This window comes from Eschscholzia californica, unplaced genomic scaffold, assembly GCF_041429995.1.
Source record: "Eschscholzia californica isolate CP2 unplaced genomic scaffold, dmEscCali1.0.p SCAF_6, whole genome shotgun sequence".
NCBI classification, from domain to species: domain Eukaryota; kingdom Viridiplantae; phylum Streptophyta; class Magnoliopsida; order Ranunculales; family Papaveraceae; genus Eschscholzia; species Eschscholzia californica.
The window spans coordinates 18,462,333-18,483,123 of record NW_028238483.1 but is presented as its reverse complement, the minus strand read 5'-3'; the positions used below and the strand labels follow the sequence as shown (position 1 = coordinate 18,483,123).

The 20,791-nt window shown below is 35.0% G+C and overlaps 2 protein-coding genes across 2 annotated transcripts; both read right to left on the bottom strand.

The window, feature by feature from the left end:
• Positions 1-855: 855 nt before the first annotated feature.
• Positions 856-2,333, bottom strand: LOC147532169 (uncharacterized). The gene is made up of 3 exons (XM_086648888.1): positions 2,118-2,333; positions 1,903-2,032; positions 856-1,640 (listed from the first exon to the last, which is right to left on the bottom strand). The coding sequence occupies exons 1-3, from the start codon at positions 2,272-2,274 to the stop codon at positions 1,022-1,024; spliced, it is 906 nt and encodes a 301-aa protein (XP_086505014.1). The 5' UTR covers positions 2,275-2,333; the 3' UTR covers positions 856-1,021.
• An 11,098-nt stretch (positions 2,334-13,431) lies between these two features.
• On the bottom strand, positions 13,432-19,296 carry LOC147532168 (Gut esterase (DUF1350)). The gene is made up of 10 exons (XM_086651200.1): positions 18,742-19,296; positions 18,466-18,535; positions 17,928-18,052; positions 16,779-16,887; positions 16,642-16,705; positions 16,479-16,534; positions 16,090-16,197; positions 14,940-15,089; positions 14,179-14,349; positions 13,432-13,851 (listed from the first exon to the last, which is right to left on the bottom strand). Exons 1-10 carry the CDS (start codon positions 18,993-18,995, stop codon positions 13,618-13,620), a joined length of 1,341 nt encoding a protein of 446 aa, XP_086507326.1. The 5' UTR covers positions 18,996-19,296; the 3' UTR covers positions 13,432-13,617.
• Positions 19,297-20,791: the final 1,495 nt, after the last annotated feature.

The following is a 20,791-nucleotide window of genomic DNA, read 5'->3' as shown; positions in this document are numbered from 1 at the left end:
AATATAAGTTCAGCAATTATCATCTTATTCTTACAATCAGAAGCAGACCTATGTGAAGTCCAATCTAGGAAGTGGCCCAGGCTGGAAGTTATACTTGTCTTTTAAGGATAAAATAGAGACAGACCAATAGCTAGCTCAGTGGTTAGGACTCCTCCGTGGGCACTAGAGGCCAGGAGTTCAACTCCCATTGCCTACAAGCACTTTTATTTTATTTTTTTGCTATTCTTTGGGAAGTGTTAAAGACGTTCCCTGTAACTACGAAAGACGCCTCCATGAATTCAAAGTTTGTGAGGGAAAGAGGTGTCCTTAAAGTTTTTTGGGGCGTCTTTAAGACTACCCTTCTGGAAAACTACATCTCCTTTTTCCCTTGTAACATGAATAACTCACAAAAGGACTTCCAAAAAAGTAATATTTTTAGTCGTTTTTCTTTAATACATCGTATTTAAGTCCGCCCCGGCTAGTTAAAAATTCTGGTTCCGCCACTGCTTACAATTCTTCTAGTAAGAAAAGAAAACACCAACAATCCCACAATCCAGTTTCAACAAGGCGGGGGTAAGCTCGAGGTTGCACCTATAAGACGAGAGGATATTCGAAACAGAAAACATGATAATTTAATCTAAAAAATTAATTACAAATAAGTTTCTATAAGTAATGATATACTTATTAATAAATTAACACTCTTTAATTATTTTAGAAAGAGGGCGGCGTTTTTACTTGTATATAAAATATTTTAACATAATAGCCATTTTCTATAATTATCTTATGTATTTTTATCATTCTAGCTAATTTTTTGTACTTCAAGAAAAAACAACTAATCTTTTGTACTTTTTTTCATTTGTGGTTTATAACTAGTTATTCTAAAATCCATTCATTACCTTTATGAGAAAGAACAAAACAGAAAGAAATGTTAACATACAAATCAATTTGTACTGAAAATTATTGCAAACTTGAACAATTATGGAGAAATGATGAGAACAAACAAATATAAAAACAATTACAAACATTAAAAATACTAATAACCTCAAAGCCAATTGAGATTCTTATTCCAACTCTGTTCAGAGCTTCTCTCTAAAGACTCAACTGAAAGGATGGAGTAGTCTTCTTCTAGAGATGGCAAACAATAAGTCTCATCATAAAATATAGTTTCATCCCACTTTGGCCACCAAGAAAGTACATCACCATTATCTTCACAACTCAAAGTACTAAAATCCACTGCAAGATTAGGGCTTAAGGTTCTTTGTATAGAAGTACTCCAGTCATCTAATCCATTATTCATGAACATGTCTTGGTGGATCCTTTCGGTATCGTATATGACCTCAGTATCATCAAGTTCATATGATCTGTCGATTCGGGTTGTGTTGGTTCGAGTACTTTCAGTAATGGAAGTTGGTTGGGTACTAGTAGTAGTACTTTTTGCAGAAACCCTAATTTCATCATTAAATCCAATTCTTCTAGTTGATGTTGAATGCTTGGTGATATTAGTATCTGTGGGATTAGTTTTCTTTGGATTAAAACTAGTCGGTGAGTCGCCTTGACGATTCTGTTGATGAGGAAGTTTTCTTTTGCTTAGATGAGTATTCCAGTAATTCTTAACTTCATTGTCTGTTCGACCGGGGATTCTGCCTGCAATTAGTGACCACCTTCATTTAACATGAAACCATGATTAGTATTAGTACTTAAAACATCCAATATACATTCGCAAGTTTGTCTTAAAATCTGATGTGACATCTTCCTGATCACGAAATATATTGATCAAGTGTTCTTTTATTCCATGGTATACAAATTCAAAAGTACAAATAATTATGTTATCAATGCTATGGATGAGACTTTGAGTCCATCTCTAAGTGATGGTGGGATCTTATACTATATGAACATATATAATGGAAGGGTATGAGTACTAACCGGTTTCCGAGTAGTTTATGCATTCGGATGATGAGATCTTCTTCATCTTCTGAGATCTTTCCATGTTTGATGTTAGGTCTTAGATGATTCTTCCATCTCATCCTGCAACTTTTTGCTCCCCTCATCAACCCTGTTAAAGGAGAGAGAGATGATATGAGGAAAAACCAAGGAAAGATAGTAAATCTTAATATATGAGTGTATGAATATGTCCATACCAGATTTCTTGGAAACATCAGTCCATTTTCCTTCTCCATAGGTTTCTATATATTTTCTAAGAAGTAAATCCTCTTCTGGTTTCCATGCACCTCTCTTAATAATACTATCTTTCTTATTATTGGGTTCTTCATGATCTCTTGATTCTCTTCTCTCCATCACTCTCTCTCTCTCTCTCTTTCTAGAACTACTCTTACCCAAAAGAAATTGATGAAAGATTAGTTAGATGATGGAGGAATCAAGAGAGATCATTAAGTAGTACTAATGTGAATGTCAGAATGTGGCTTTTCCTCCCATTAACAATATATTATATTATACATTATAATATATTAATATGCACTAAAGTTTGTGTGAGCCCTTTTATGTTTTAGATATGCTTTCCCTTTTTTAATTTTTTTTTTTTTTTTTTTTTTTTTGTTGAGAGGCTTTCCCTTTTTTAATTAACTCTCAATTCATCTCTCCTTTTAGCTACCAAAAAGCAGGAATATATATGAAAATTTGAGGTGGATCTTATGATGATTTTCTTGGTCCAAGTGAATGAAAGACAGATACAAATTACACTGCATTTTATGAAAGTTAAGACAGATCTACCCACTTTCATCTCTGAGTAAAGTTACTTTCAAATTTGTTTATAATCTTGGGGCAAATTTCCTTTTCGCTTCCGATTCGTGACTAACTCGTTGTTTTGGTCCCTATAAGTGTCAATCTATTTGATTTGGCCTCGAGGACAAAAACATATTTAACTTTTTATGCAATACCCTTAGGACCCAAAATAAAATCAAACTTAAAACACTTATTTTCCATCTCCTCTCTCCGCCATTTCATCACGTCTCCTTCTCTCATGACCTCATCTTTCTTCTTTGGTAAAAGTTCGTCAGTCAATAACCTCCGAGTGGCGACCTACAATCCAAAAAAAACAAACAATTTATTTCTTCATTTTTCCTTCTCTTCTTCATCTTTCTTCTTCCTTCTTCTTCTTCTCTTATCTTCTCTTTCTGTGAGGGACTGAAAAGAAGTTAAAAGACTGGATCATTGACCGGAAGTTAGACCTTCACTCGTTAATACTTTATGGGCACCGACAACGTTCTTGGGCTTTAACCTGTCTGACAAGAAATGAAATACACGCGATAGTAAGATCTTTGGGACACCGGGATGGTGCCGACTAAAGGACTCTGACTGTTAAGTCAGTAAGCTTGTATGAAAAGTAATAAACACGTGGATGATATCCCTGGAATTTTACCATCAAGAGGATGGTCGGAGTGTGACGCGGGTCGTAGAGTGGTCGGAGTTCGATCTCTACGGGTGAAATTGACTAAGGATAAAAGCTTATCTGACCTTTAGAATCTCCAAGAATGAAGAATGAGCAGAATGGTTGCTTAAGTGTTTTCTTGAGAATATGACTGACCTACTGTAAAGTATGGCAACACTTATGAGGTCGTTAAGGATAAAGTGGAAGGTTTGCCTTAGCGAACGGTCCACCGCGTATGTGTGAGGGTAGCGAACAATCGTCTGTAACAGTGACAGTCGTCCCTTGGGAATGTGATACTCTGTAGGAGAGATGAAGTAGACAACCTCTATAAGAGAGATAAAGTAAGCAGTCTCTGTAGGAGTGATAAAGTAAGTTGTTTCTGAAGAGAGATAAAGTAAGCAGTCTCTGTAGGAGATATAAAGTAAGCAGTCTCTGTAGGAGAGATAAAGTAACTTGTAGGTTGCTTGCGGGGGAATTGGATTCGATGTATGAGAGAGAAGTATGTTTGCTTTGTTGTCAGAAAGAAAGTAAGACTATGTGAGTTATTAGCCGATTGTCAGATGTAGTGGTCGATAATTGGATGCTTGTATCCTTCTTTCCTTGGCCATCTTATAGTGTTTTGGGGTCGACTGTCACCTAGTGGTGAGTTGTGGTCTTTAATGTGGTAACGTACGGAGCTGTCATCTTTAAATATGGATAGCGTGACCCTCTATTCTCCATTTAACATATATATTGGTGATATCCAGATATATTGGTAATATCCTTGATTAGTTGTCATCTTGAATGACTAGTACGTAGTAACGTTTTCAACACATATATAGGAGAGGAAGTCTGTTTAGGAGGTGATGACCGACCTTTTTATCCAGCTTGGACTCTTTTTCAAAAGCGCGTGTGCATTTTTTCTGTTGCTTCGATTTCCCAAAGATGAATGGGTCGGACCCATTTGTCATTTAGTTCATGGGCTTGGTTGGCATGTAAGTTTGTTGATCGTGGATCTTTAAGGGCACTCTTGATAACGGATTTTGACCCATACACTCTCTCTTTCTCCTCTCACCGGCTAAAGAGAGGATTCCCCTTTGCCGACGCTTAGGCTTACCAGACCTTCGACTGGATCTGGAGTTCTAGATCTAGACGACAAGAGCTACTAAACCATATTCAAGGTTTGGATCGTCCCTTTGTTTATTCATCAATTTCCTCTATGCTCTTCCCCACCAATCTCCTTAATCAGTGAATCAAATTTCCTCTTACTTCTGATAGCATCTCAGCCCATGTGTGCATGTATTAAGAAACATATTGTGATTGAGGTATTCATTCTTTTGTTATATTACGTACGTACTCTTCTTTCCTTATAATTGTGTTGAAAAAATTATCCTCTCCTTGATGTTTTTTTTCGTTTTTATTATAAAACCTTAAAATATGTGTAATATAAGTGATAGAGGGCTTATATCTCTCATATTTTAGGAAGCGACTAGTTTTTTTGAAGGACGATTAGTTAATATAACACAAATGTGAATATAATTTTTTTTTTTTTGTGAATATAATTCTTCTTTGTACCACTAATTTGAATTTTTATTTTTTACGACTAATTATTCTCACATCTGAATCAGGGTCGGTCCTGGGCCTCGGCAACCCAGACGCCTGCCTAAGGCCCCAATTTCTACATCATCATATAAAGAGTATTATTAGGTATTTTTTGTTTATGCATACACATATCAAGTTTGTTTGGGTAGTAGAGTTTGTAGATTAGTTTGTTAGAGAACCAAGGTACTAACTACCTCCACATTTTTAGTTTCGCCACTCGATTGTAAGCAGTTTTAGGTTGGGTAACATATGAAAAATGTATTTTTATTTATTTACCCTCAATAGTAATTAGAAATAACCTCTATGTTAACTTCTCAAAATTAAGTTAAAGGGTTAGTATTGTCGTTTATATTTTTCCACCTAGAACAGGGGAAAAAGTCGTGGGATGGAGAGAGAGAGTTGCACGGATCTAAGAGCATCTCGAATGCAACACTCAATCTTAGAAACTCTGAGTGCCACCTAGGATTTTTAGACTTTTTTTTCTTAAAACTCATCTCCAATGCAACACTCTAATTGTCCAACTCATCAATATTTGATTTTCAACCAATAAAAATCGAGTCTTCTATATTTTCTAAAATAACTAATTATTTATTGACAAAAATAACTTTGCCACATAAGTAAATAAGATAAGTTTAGATTTTTCCATTAGAGACAAAAAAAAATTGAGGATCTCTATTAAGGCCACCTAGGAGTGAGAATCTCAATTGGAACTTGACACATAAGATGAATAGAGATTTTCATGAATTTTGCATTGGAGATGCTCTAATTTAGGAAATGGTGGATTGAGTTTCCCTATTAGGGATCAATTTTAGGTTGCTACCACTTAATCTTCATCTTCTCCTCCCTCTAACTTTGTTAATTTTTATTTCATAGATTCTCATTGTTTATCCTTCATCCCGTTCTATAGATTTTTCTGCCAAGAGATTCATTAATTTGTGCATTCTTCATCATGTTTCAAAGCTATGTCGAGTTCCATTGTATTATGAGAGAGAAAAAATCAGTTAAAAGACCAAGAGAGGAAAAAATAGAATGAGCAAGATTTTTGTAATTCTTTAATTTCATGCTCTCTCCTATCATTTCTCACTTCAGTGTTATGTAGATCTATGAGTTTCCTCTTAAGGATGTTATTAATGTTGTTCTCTTCGTATTTATGTTTCATGAAAATTAATTAACTATAATGTTAATTTGTTGCTTCTAATGTATGTAGATGTTTGGAAATGTTCATTAGGAGTTACAAACGAACTTATCTACCCACTTTTCTCTTTAGGGATAGTTTTTCTAACTCTCTAGTTTCGTGGACTAATCTCCTCACATTTAGGAGGCAGTCAAAACTATAATTCATAAATCTCATTCACTGAGCAAAGGTAAAATTTCAGTTGGAAGTAATTAACACTTCTCTTTCACAGTCTGTTTTTGTTAATTAATTTCTTTTTTTCTTTTTGCATGTACTTACAATCTCAAAGAAATCAGTCATTCACATAGAAGTTCTTATCTATTGTCATTGTCTCGTGAAGATATATAATTTGTTAATTTCTTAGAACGTTTTGGATGTAAATTTGAAGGACATTGATCAATTTGTTAGAACATTACTAGATATTGTCTAAAAACTTTTAAGTCCCTGCAATGCCAACTACTTTTCTTTTTTATCTTTTTTTTTTAGTTTTTTGTATGATTTCATTAAAAGAATTGTCCTAAATCATGAACAAATAACACATCAAAATGAGTTAGCTAGGAATGATGAGACTTAAAGAACAACAAATTTATTCAAGAAATAGAGAAAGAACCATCTCCATATTTTTCGTTATGTGTTGCTTTCATAGTAACGTTAATTCAATGTTTATTTTACATCTACGTAATTATTTTACTCTAATTACTAACTTTTTAGGTGTGTCTTCCTTTCATTAAGGATTACGGGTTACTATAATTTATTTTCTTTCGACCATAGTTTTTGTACTCATTTCTTTAATTTATTTTTTCTTATGTTTTTATTTAAAACAAGTGTCTGTGGTATTTTACTAGCATGGTCAATACTGCCGCCAAACACATTTATGGATAAATTAGGAGTTACTATAATCTATAATTATTGTAGCCAACATAAAAAATTATGGGTGTTTTGCTTATGCAAAAGAGAATTTTACAGAATCATATCTTAAATAGTTGAATAATCTTTTTTTTTTTTTGAATTGTTCAGCGTGTGCCCAGAACCCTTGACCTCTAAGGTGAAAGATTATCCCTCTTACCACTCCAACCAAGGGTTGTTGGCAATAGCTGATTAACCTTAGACTAGGCATTTCCCGCGCCCTGCGGGCGCGGTCAAACCCATCAGGCTTACGCCAGTCGTGGTCGAAAATTTCGTAGTACAAGCATAGTCGGTTCAAGCATTCACTCAGGGTGCACGTAACACGATGTCTACGTAAACCGTCGATTGCCGTCACGCTGAGTGATCGTACACCTGAACGTGCTAGCATCACATGATCAAAGAACATGCACCATAGTGCTAGCACGAGGTTGCGTTCCCAAGGATCTAGGTCTTCTTCGCCCTAATGGCATTGCTAGGTCGTCTTCTATCTAACAACTAAGATTTTAATATTTAATTTCTTTGGATATGTTTTGTATCCTTGCTCTTTGTCTTATTACGAGGGTTATCCCTTGTCCTACGGCACGAACAACATCAATCAAATTTGACGAAATTTTCTTTTGCTTCTTTTTTTCTTAAATTAGTTATTTTATTGAGAGAGAGGTTTCAATTTACTTTGTTTAACCCTTCTAATTTATTTTGTTTTCTTTTTTTCTTAAATTAGTTATTTTATTTCTAAGAAGGACACACTTTTATTAAAAGAGAGAGATTTCAATTTTTTTTTTTTTTTAACCTGTGCAATTTCTTTTGTCTCTTTTTTCTTAAATTAGTTATTTTATTTCTAAAAAGGGCACAGTTATTTTTTTAATAAGTTAATTTAGTTCTAAAAGCATCTCCAATGCAACACTCAATCTTAGAAACTTCGAGTGCCACTTAGGATTTTTAGAGTTTTTTCTTAAAAACCATCTCCAATGCAACACTCTATTTGGATCTCTAAGATGACGTGTCGAGGGTGGAAGACAGATATCTCAAGAGGACACTCTATTTCTAGAGTGTCCTCTTGAGATATCTCTAATTGTCCACCTCATCAATATTTGATTTTCAACCAATAGAAATCGAGTCTTTTATATTTTCTAAAATAACTAATTATTTATTTACAAAAATAACTATAACACATAAGTAAATAAGATAAGTTTCGAGTTTTGCATTGGAGACACCAAAAATTTGAGGATCTCTATTGACGTCAGAGCATCTCCAATGCAAAACTCAATCTTAGAAACTCGGAGTGCCACATAGGATTTTCTGAGTTTTTTTTAAAAAATCATCTCCAATGCAAAACTCAACTAAGATCTCAAAGACGATGTGTCGAGAGTGGAATAGAGATATCTCAAGAGGACACTCTGTTTTCAGAGTGTCCTCTTGAGATATCTCTAATTGTCCAACTCATCAATATTTAAATTTCAACCAATAGAAATCAAGTCTTCGTAAATTTCCAAAATAACTAATTATTTTTTACAAAAATAACCATGACACGTAAGTAAAATAAAAGAGTTTAGAGTGTTGCATTGGAGACATACAAGAATTGAGGATCTCTATTTTCGACACCTAGGAGTGAGAATCTCAATTGGAACTTGACAAATAGGACGAATAGAAATTTTTTTGAGTTTTGCATTGGAGATGCTCTCACCTAGGAGTGAGAATCTCAATTGGAACTTGACACATAGGATGAATAGAGATATTTTTGAGTTTTGCATTGGAGATGCTCTAAGAAGACTATATTCTGAATTTTGGAAAGAGTTTCTAGACATATCCTTTATAATAAAAAGATGTTTCTCCCTGTCAACATTTTTCCCTTCTATTTTATTATATAGATTCTTATTAAGTATTGTTATAAATTTTTGCAACAACAAAAAAGTATTGTTATAAATTTTTAGTAATAAATTTCGAATCTTCACATACTTAACAACAATTTCCTATAAAAAAAATGGTTCGTTTTTCCCAAAAAAACAAAAGTTATAGCTCCCGACCACCAATCCACCTGTTAGGTGAAACCTGAGCTAGACGCCTAGACCCATGAGTCCATGACTAATTGTAGCTCCACCAACATATTTGAATACTGACGTGAAAGTCCATGGACATGACTTAAACAAAATTTGTTTTAAGAAAAAAGCAAGATTTTGGAACACTCTCATGTTTCTGTAAAAAATTGATATGATTGTGACAACATATTTTCACTAAACAAAAATTAAAAGAAATGAGCATGTGCTAATTCATTGTTTTATTTTATTACTTGTATATTGAACAAATTAATAGATGGACACTCAATGATTATTGTAAAGCAAATGTGTTATGTCGGAGGGCCACTAGTGTTGTGTTTATTAACCACGTGTTCAAAATATATTTAGCATCTAACAAATAAAAATGCAAGGGTTAAATTGTGATAAAAAAAACAATTGTGATCGATGATCTATGGTATAATGAGGAAACCCTAGTTACAATTGTTATTATGTGATCAATCAAAAATACAATTGTTATTATGTGAGAAATAATAGAAAATTATGACAATAAAAAACAATCATCATACGGATAAAAGTGTTATTGTTACCGTATTATAGTACATTAACAACTATTAATGGTAATGAGAAAAATGTTCTTCGAAAATAGTAACATCTAACAGATAACAATGACTATGAAAAAAAATTATCGGTTGTATTAACAAAAGATTGAATCTAAAAATAATGCATGAAAAAAAGTTGAGGTTATCACAATTGTTTTTTATATCAACTAGTTCAACAAAAAAAAAACTAGTTTTGGGACAATTTCATCAAAAAAATAAAAAAACTAGTTTTGGAACACGGTGTGAAAGAGAAACGTTACCATTGTTAACATTTTAGTTTATTATTATAAATTCAAGTTTGGAATTAGATTATGATATATTCTCACCCATGAGTCAATTATGTTGAATTAAAAGATACCCTACCGGATACCTTTTAAATTTTGCCTTCTGGAGACTATACCATCTGTATGTTTATATGAATCACTTTTTTTTATTATTTTTTAATTTTTCCTTATAGATATAATAATATCCGTGTCTCGGATCATATGACCACATTTTGGATCCAAAGTTTTATTACGAATATATTGATCTGAACTCTCGAACATCCGCAAAAAGAAAAAAACCGAAAAAATAAATAGTGGTAGGCTCCCAAGCTTTCTTCCTGCTTTACAATATAGTGAGGTTTACATAGAGTGTTCTCACGGCATCATTGTCAAACAATTTTTCGCTTTTAATTTGATACATATATTAATCTACACTTTCAAAAAGAAATCATTTAAATTGTCAAAGAATTGTTAATTTAAAAATTTTCTGCTTTGCAGATAACTTTATATCTTGATTAGAAAAGAGGGAAATGGGTAATATTAAACAACATGCAAAATGATTTACATGTCGTCTAATTAATTATATATAGCCGTTACAAGTACAGTAAACCGCGGAAACAAAAAAAGAAAGTAAACCGCGGAAACAAAAAAAGAAAGATCTAGACGAACTTAATATCTAAGAGTTGGAATGGGTCCGGACGGACGAGAAATGGACACTAACTCAATCCGTCCGGGTGGAACGGGCACAAGTCCTAACTGTCCACTCGGACAAAACGGGCGGACATTTCAGATTTTTCTCCAATGAAGTGTCCGTCCTTGACCATTTTAATAGTCGGGCAAATCGGGTATCGGTCGGTCGGACACTAGTCACTAATGAACAAATAAAGAGATTTTTATTCGAAATTAAAACTGTTCAGTAGCTAAATACAACTTTCTAAACTCCCACTTTACAACGTCAAAAAGTAAATGAATAGAAATTAAAGGATAATCATTGAGATTTCTCATTCTCATGGATACGATCGGTTCTATTCTTCTTCTCATGGATTACGATCAATGTATTGTGGATCCTAGGTTACTGATGACACATTGAGATTTTAGAGGAGAGAGAGATTGGATAAGTAGAGAAACGAAGTCAAGATTAAGAAAAATGATTTCTATAGTTATATATTTTTACTCTTGAAATCTAACAGTTGTAGCTAACCCCACAAATCTAGAGACTTAAAATCAATCATATAGACGGGCGAGTATAACAAATGGACGAGTATGGACGCTCGGGCGGACTATATAAGCGGACGGACTCGGTCGGGTCACCGGTAAGGACCTATGCCCGCGTCCGTCCCCTTAAGCTCTTTCAGTTGGGTGGATACGGACTGATTCGGGCATCAGACGGTCACAGACCCTTCGGACTCGGACGGTTGTTGGCGGCTTTCGGGTTTCCGAGGCCAAAATCCCATCCCTACGTGGACAAAGATAAATTAGGAATTCTGACTTAATTACATGGCACACAACTGTAAAATTAAGGGTTAATTCTATTTTGGCCCCCTAAAGATGACCAACTCGTCAAAATGGCCCCCTGAAGATGACCAGCTTCCAATATAACCCCCTTTTGAGTTTTTCTGTTAGTGAATTTTAGTCAACTTTAATAGCTGACGAATTATCTCCTTGTATACCCCTCTTTTAAAAAAATCTACCATATTTGTCTTTTCTCCCTCTGTCGTCTGAGGAAAGTCGTCGGCGACGGCCGTCACCTCACCAACGACGGTCATCACCAGAAATAATATAAAATAAAAAACATTTTTTTCTTTTCCTTCTTCCTTTTCACTCTTTCTCTCTCTTCCTCTCTTCTCAAATTTTTGGGATTGGAATCTCATTGTGCTTCATTTATCCATAAGGCAACTTCATTTATCCAGAAGGCAACCTTACGAATTCTCCATCAAATCGATTAGAAATTTCTTGGTCTTCATCAGATCGGTGGCAACAAGATCGGAATCTAGTACATGCGGACATTTTGTGGGTCTTCATCAGATCGATGTGCTTTCGCTGTGTGTTATGCCTGGAAAAAAGAACGATGATGTAGATGAAAGGTCCAGGTGAATTTTGATTTCATTGTGCTTCATCAGATCGATGAGTCTTCATCAAGAATTTCATTGTGCTTCAACCTAAAATTTGACGATGAATTAACGAATTTCTATGTTTTAAAACGTCCAAGTGTTGAAGAATTTCATTGTTCAGCCATAGAGAAGAATAGTAACAACCAGATTAACCCACTTTCTCTGTTTGTCTCTTTAGATTTTTCATCCAATAAGTCCATAAGATTCTCTAGATTTTCTCTCTCTAGGTTTGCTCTTTATCTTTAAATCATGTACTCAAAATCCCTAATTTTATTATTTCGCATGTAGTTGTATCAAATTAGGGTTTTGATTTGTGATTGAAGCTTGAATCTGTAAAAAAAAGATAGGGTTTTTTGTTGTTGGAGCTGGGAGTTAATGATGATAACTTGAAGGCTTGTTTGTCAAAAAAAAAAAGGTTTTCTCTTTCTCTAGAATAATCATCAACTACATCAAGGGATCCTCAAGCACTTCTGGTGGCATCTGATTTACAACCTTGTTGATAATTTTGGGTTTCCTCACTACGATCAATCTTCACATCAAGAGAAGATACACACAGAGAGTGATGGAGAAGATAGAGAGAGAGATCTCCAAAATTTGAGAAAGATAGGAAGAGAGAGAAAGAGGGAAAAGGAAGATCAGAAAAAGAAAAAAAAAATGTTTTTATTTTATATTATTTCTGGCGACGACCGTTGTCGGCGAGGTGACGGTCGTCGACTGAGATATGGTAGATTTTTTTAAAAGAGGGGTATAAAAGGAAATAGTTCGTCAGCCGTTAAAGTTGACTAAAATTCACTAACGGAAAAACTCAAAAGGGGGCTATATTGGAAGCTGGTCATCTTTAGAGGCCATTTTGGCGAGTTGGTCATCTTTAGGGGGGCAAAATGGAATTAACCCTAAAATTAATCACCTATCATTGGCCGCTTATGTAGACCAATAAATGTATGCCACGTCTATATTCCATCAACTTTTTCTCATGCTCTCTCTGCAACAAACTCATTTCTCTCTTGACCTCATTCTTCCTTCCTAACGAATCATTAAAATTGTGGAAGGATCAGCTTTCTTTTTTTTTGGTTGTTGAAGAGAAGGATTGGCTAATATTAGTGCTCCATTGCTAATGAAGTAAGGTGCTCCAACTTTTGAAACAAAATCTTTGGACACCCAAGTTGAAGACCTAGAATTCAACAAAAAAAAAAAAGTTGAAGACCTAGACAATATTTTCTAGATTAAGAGATTATCTTTTGTTTTTGTAGAATTAGTTTCACATGTTCTTTGACTCCTTGCGTAACTGTGATATCATGTTAAATTTATCGTTACTTTACTCAAAACCAATCGACGATGAGTAGAAAAAAAAAACATATTTATATCTACGAGAATATCCTACGTCTATTCTTGAAATAAGAAAGACTTCACTCCACAAATTATCGAATGTATGATTCTAATATTTGTACCCATTTTGAGTTTCTATCCATTTCCTTGTATGTTTAGAGAATTTCTGGTAAATTCAGCTACTTCTGTAACAACAAATCCCTCATCGGTACTGTGGTTTTTATGCATTCTGTACAATTTCATTACTTGATATTACCCATAATGGGTTCGTAAACATTTCATGGCCTCAGAAGTTTTGGACCTGAATTCGACGCCATCCAAGATGTCGTTTCTTCAACGAGCAGATTAACTTCCTTTGAGATTCGTGCACGAAGGATATTCGAGTCAACGCCTAATGTGTTGCCAACTTCTCTACCTACTGTTTCCCATGGCGTTCCCACTGTTAGGTTTGCCAAAAGCTCGCTTCCTCGGTTTACAGCGTCTGCCATTGCTGGTGGAACATCTGGGAGAACCTGCAAGTTACACATTGTACGAGTTCAGTTGAGGCATTTAAATTATAATGAACTTTATGTATCTCTTCAACCACGCTTATAAGGTTAAAGAACTGTCTTCACTGTCTATAGTTCATTAATATTTCAGTAAAAGATAAAACAGCCGAACGGGGAAAATGATCTAAATAAAGACTAGGTGGCAAAAATGAGTTTTTCTTTAAAAGACTGAGTTCTTTCAGAGAAAGGCAAAATGAAAAAAGTAAGAGGCTGTCTTCGAGAATTTGCTGTTACTTTCCATTTTATCGACTGTTTTATAAGCACTGAATTCAAACAAGAACGTCAGTTCACCTGTTGCAATGGAAGTCCATGATCTCCAGGCAGTGAACGGATAGACATATCCAGTAGTGAACTTACAGCAGATTCTGAACTTAGAACTTGTGCAAGTGTTGGAGTGTCGTCTATGGTGTCATCTTTGAATTTTATTAGAAGATTTCTTGACACTCCATAATACGACTTTATCTGCAAAATTTGCAGGCATAGCCACGTTTAAATTTACTACCAACATTTAAATGAATAAAATATAAGAAGAGATTTTGTTCTTGCCCAAGAGTAATACAAATATACTTTTCATGAGTTCCAACTTAGGATCCATGAGTCCTACAAAGGTCATGAGTTGATTTTCCTAGGACCTTATCATCAACTCTCCTCACTTCCCCACTGTCCCTCTGCCCCCGCAATCTAATAACCCTAAATCCACTGGCCTCGACATGAATAATGAATAGATCTGTCCATCTATAACAAGTATATGTTCTAGACAAATCTGATGAAAAACTGCAACCTAACTTGGGTTTGGAGAGAGAATTATACTGTAGAATTTTTCTTTTTCTATTTTTTCGTGGACACCTGCCCAACGACCGAGTACCCGAAACCCAAGCTGCCCAAGTTTCTTGCTGGCAGCTACCCTAATAGCCAACCCACACGGCCCACTGATGTTAGAGCCCGTAGGTACCTGCCAGTTTCCAACCCTAAGTGTGGGCTACCGTTGGGAAGTATAATAAAAGCATAGACAAAACCAGGATTTCGATGAAATAGTCATTGAGGTTGCATACCAGTCGTCGAGTTTCTTCTGGTTTTGGGATGAAGTCCTCTCTGCCTTTCACTAAATCCATATATAAGGGAGGAAGTTGTTCAACTAGAGGTAGAACTTGCTTCAAAATTGGAGGACTAAGGTTCTGTAGCTGCTTCATAGCCATTTCTGCCTGAAATTTATTCATTATAAAAAGATTAATGACAGAAAGAAATTTCATTTGTTAATTCTTTATGTACTATGCAATATATCAACTGGTCACTCCATACATTAGCACTGGTGAGGTATGAACAACATACCACCGAACATCAAAACATAGCCACATGGCTCATGACAGTAAGATCAATTTATTTTTTATTTCGACCAAGCAGTTTTTAACCCTAAACTAATTAATTGAGAATGTTACATCACAACAACAAGCTCCTTTTGTTCATCACCATTTAGCACTCTCACAGCATTTAGTGATAAGTAGACGTACTGTCTCCCAACTGCAGTGGAGTTTAGTCTGAGAGGGCTAGAATTTGAATTTAGCGTTTGCTGTACTGCTGTAGAGAAGTAAGAGAATTTAGCCAGAGGGCTATCTTTGGCTTATTCAGGAAATTGAAAAAAAAAATCGCATAAATAACTAAAAGTGTATTCCATTTTGCACATTCACAAAGAAGTTCTAGGAGCAAGACTCCATTTATCAGAATAACAGAATGAATTGAGGGTGAGAGAGCCACTTATCAGAATGAGAGAATGAATTTAGGGATGAGAAAGCCACTTATCAGAATGAGAGAATGAATTGAGGGATGAGAAAGCCACTGTTCCTAGTTACTAGTACGTTGGCAACTGCTACCTGAGGCAATGTCACTAGCTCAGTCTAATTTGCTGTAACTCGTGGAAAAGATCTGTTCTGATCCATTAACATGTTTGTGACTTCTGTCCAGTTCACAGGGTCACGATTTATTCATGTGCAGGTGTTAGATGGAAAGTAACAAAGGTACTTCGAGGCTGAGCTAAACATAAATTTCAACCACGCTAGATATTTGTTACAAAAATTATTTCCAAGACCCTGGCTCGATCTGCCACAAGTATATCCACCATTTATTCACATGCCATCACCCAAATTCGAACTGCAATAATATGAGCATAATATGGCAGATACAACCAAACACAATGTTGGTACTCACCCCAATCCGGACAGTAGGAGATGATGTCAGCTGAGATAAAATGGGACCGAAGTTTTGCGCCATTGGAACCATAACAGGCGAGAATAAGGGAATAGCTAAGCTTGCTTCCTGTAGAATAAATAAGAACACCTTAATTTTGCTAATAACTCAAACTATTCACATAAAGAAGATGCTATTTAGCAAGAGGGTATTCATACATCCACCAGTTACATGGTTATCACTTATCACACTTTGCATAGTAAGAATGACCCAGTTACAAGACAGGTCATAAGAGGTGCTTAAGTTTAGGTTTTTCTCTACATAACTGAAGCAAAAGAAATTATGATGATCTATTAATATAAGTGGAAGTATTCAGTGATTATCATTAAGTCCCGAAAGTCTTTGGCTACCTTATTGTTAAATGACATTAATATGTTTCCACTTCTTTGAACAGCATACCTTGAACCTGGTAAGTCCAAATTAGAGAAGAGACCATTACACACTGAGTAATTTGATTTGACCAAGGAAAACCCATGAAAAGAATATGAAGTTTGTAATAGTAAAAGAACATACCAATCAGAAGGTGGATAACCGATCCCAAAGAATGGCCAACACCAAATGTAGGAAGGTCATTTACCTGTACAAAGATACTTAGTCTTATATCTTGAAAAATCATGAGAAGATTTACGCACAACTAACATTTAACTCACAGTATCTTGTAAAAGTCGAAGACATCTATCAAATTTGAACTGTACTTCATCCGCAATGTAGAAGTGATCAAATCCACTAGCATATGGTGTGGCGATTACTAAAATACCCCTAAAGCAGCAAAGGAGTTAGATCATTAGTTTAAGGACAATCTTTTCTCTCTCGCTCTGTTAGTACGCAACTCGCAGGGCCACATATGGAGATACTTGTTAGTCGTTACTCAGCTGATGAACGATCTACTTGTCAGTTTAAATAGAAATCTTAAGCCACTTTAGTTGTACATCAACTTTCTAAATAGTCAATATTGTCAAAGGATGATTTTTGGTAAATGATTTTTTTTTTTTTTTCAAAATTTCAATCCAAATTTCTCCATTTCAGTTCATTCTATTCCATTCGTAACATAGTTGATGCACAGGAAACTTTTTGAAATGTCCTGATTTTAGTAGAGTAGATCTCCCGAAAAATCGACATGTCAAACATGTTGTTCCACTTACTATAAGTAAATTTTGAATCTAACCTTGCAGTCCGTATAGTCCATTCCTGTAGACGTTCAATAGTCAAGACGTACATATCATATGTCAAGCTTCTCCTAAAAATGGCCACTGTTGACTCATTTGAGATAATATGGGAATCATCTGATTGGAGATTTATCAATTTCCATTTAATTATTTATAGGTTTATTATAGTCAATAAGTTGACAGAATATGGAGTGAAAGAAAATTGATCGAGTCGGTTTGGGCAATGTAAAACAAGCACTGACAACATCAGAAGTGAAAAAGCATCACCCTTTGCAAGTCGAATGTTCTATCAGAATGATATGTAGAAAGAAAATGACATGGGTAGAGGTAGCAAGGGAAAATCTTAAAATTCGTTACATGGTTCTTCTAAATCTATCTCATAAACTAAAGTTATGTCAAACTGAAAATACCACGATATTGCTGTTTTCTCATATTAGTTGGACTCCTAGTAATAATGAGAGGAAATATAAATGGGTATTGCATGTCCCTGTAATGGAGTTTTTATGTTGCCACATCAAACACCCATACTCGTACTCGGAATACGATACATATATGGGGTGCCTTACCTTAATATTATGTATATACATATATGTATTATGTATTGACAAAAGATGGTCATAAGAAACTACTTACTTCTCTGAAAGACGCTCCAGAAAAGAACGGTAGGTGAGCTGAGGGGCAGCACCAACGAAGACGCCACCAACGAAATGAACAACTGATGTTGGTTTTAAGTTCTTTGGCTTTAGCACCCATGCTCCCTGAGACGGAAAAAAAAATACACTTGAACTCACTTATACCCAAGATAGTCTAAACAGGTAAAATCAACTATATCAAGCTTCCAAAAGAACTAATAACTCAAAAACTACAAGACTAAACATCTAAAACCTTGTAATCAACAAGCTAAGAGATTTCAGTAAAGGGATAATGATTTTAGTCCAATTTCAGTTATAAGGATGGTAATTGTTTTCCCTGATGTCTTTATTGCAATACAAATTGAGGAAATTGGCTCGATGCCAATACCATGAATTCGAATCAACAGATGCATTTCGCAATTTGAGTTAATTAAAAAAACTTGCAGCGAAATTTTAGTTATTTTCCTGTAATCAAATCGAATTGTTCCTGAATAGCCTTGATTCCAAAGCAAATTTAGCAATAAAAATAGCAAAAAGACCTCAATTTCACTCCAATCTCCTGAAGCACTCCAACCATCTTGGGATTGCTTTGCAGTTTCTGTAATTAATCTGCAAGTAAAAGTACAATAAACCATCAATCTTTATCTTCTTCTTCTCTTTTGATTTCACTGGTTGAATGAATTAAAAGATAATCAGTTCAGATTTTTTCATTTTTAAGTGAAATTGATTCAGATTATCAATTAGGTTTTAACACTAAAAGTAGTTGATGATTGTGTATACAGCTTAGTCGAATTACTAATAGTAATTGAAATTACCTCTCAATCTCACTATAGATCTGAATACCGCGTGGCTTATCCGTAGCTGCTGCTTCATCGGAATTACTCAAGCACGAGATCTTCGTCTTCTTGTTGGTGATAGCAATAGAACGGAAAGATATAGAAGTCGTGTGGTGATGCTGAGGACGGCGGATATGGAGGTGGTGATGGAGATGATATCCAAATTGACGGTGAGAAGAAGGAGATCTTCGTGGCTGAGGTAACAGTTGCACACCGGAGACGCAGGTCGACATCTCTCTCTCTATCTACCAGAGACTTGTCTTCTTCCTGATTGTGGAAGTAGTTGAACTGGTGATGATTGAAAGTTTTTCGTGTTACCAGAACCAATTACTACTATTCAATATCAGCAGAATCAGATGGTACCGATTTCAACGGTTACGATTTAGTCATTCAGAGTTCTCACTTCTCACACAACCCTCTCTCTATCTCTCCCTTGATGTCACTGTACTACTATAGTCGAAACAGAAGGGGTCATCCAAGTGTGGCAATAAAGCTACTTTTGTCCCTCCCATTCCCATCAACCACCTCTAATCTCTCACGATCCGTCGGCTTGGATCTTGGGATCCAAAAGTCACAAGTGGGTGGAAACTCTAAAAAAAAATAATATGGGAAGTTTTTTTAGACCGCGATTTTGGAGAATAAAAAAAATTCTCCGGAGAATAAATTCTCGAGGGAATCCAAATGTTTTTGAAATTTCTCTGGGAAATAAATTTTTATGGGGAATACAGTATACATATTTTTGAAAGTTCTCCTCCATCTCATCTGTTCTCTCTGCCACTTCATCTTCTCGCCACCTCATCATTTTCTCCGGCGAAGGAGACCGGCGACCTTCGAACATTAAAAAAAATATATATATTTTCTCTCTCCTCTCTCTCTCTAAATTTTTTTTTCTTTTCTCTCTAGAACAGATCTAGAGAGAAGGTTTGTTCTCACGAATAGAGATTTTTTGGGCTTTTGGGGTTTCTCTTTGAAGCTCTTGAAGAAAACCAAACCTTTTATACTTCTTCTTCATTCGGTACGACCTCAACAAAATTCACTGTAGTAGACTATTTTTGTGAATTCGCAAGTTAACAAGAATTGGGGGCTTCTTATAAAACTTCTCAAATAATTTTTAGTTACTGCTTCCAGGAATACAATATTTTTCAGAATAAAAAATTTTAATCAAATTTTCTGAATACACATTTCTTTAAGAAACAAATTTTCTAAAATCTTTTGAAAATGTAAAAAAGATAAATTGTACTACTTTTAAATGAAGGTACAACAATTTTAAAAGAAAAATTCTTCTTTCTTCTTCCATCTTTATTCTTTTTCTCTTTTTTTCTCATCTACCTTTCATGTCCTCTATCTATTCCTAATAAATTTGTTTGATTCTCTTTTCAAACATACTCCATCATCTCTTTAGTTAGTCTTTTTATTCGGTAAACTCTCTCCACGCCATTTAGTTAAAATAAAGAGAGAGCATTAAAAGCATTTTAGAGAAAAGCATGTTAGAGAGAGAAATTTTCAAAAAAAAAATTAAAAATCATAATTATGGGACGTAGAAATCGAGCATCTTCGTCTCACAATCCTACCGCAAGAGACGTAACCTTCTTAAATCACCCTCCAAGGCCCAAGCACACTCCTACACAACTGTCCTTGTTGATGTGTCTATAAGGACAAAACAAATGGAGGGTATTGATGTTTCTTCTGGTTTGGTAATGTAGAGAACCGTTCCAAAAGGACATTGTTCTTGGAACCGAGGGTCTATCAATATTGATAAAATTCAACCAGTCATCTTATCAAATAGCCAACAAAACCCTGACGTTCACTTTTCATCCCTCATTTCACTTTGTTTCCTCTACGGCTCTACTTACTCAGCTGACCAACATACTATATCTTTAATTTTCTTCTCCCATCTCATCTTCTCCTCCATTCTTTAATCTTCTTCTCCATCGTTCTATAACAACCGACAAACTCCCAGAAAGTTACATCTTCAAGGTAAAATTGATGGTTTGAAAACAGTTACATCTTCAAGTTAAAATCGAGGGTT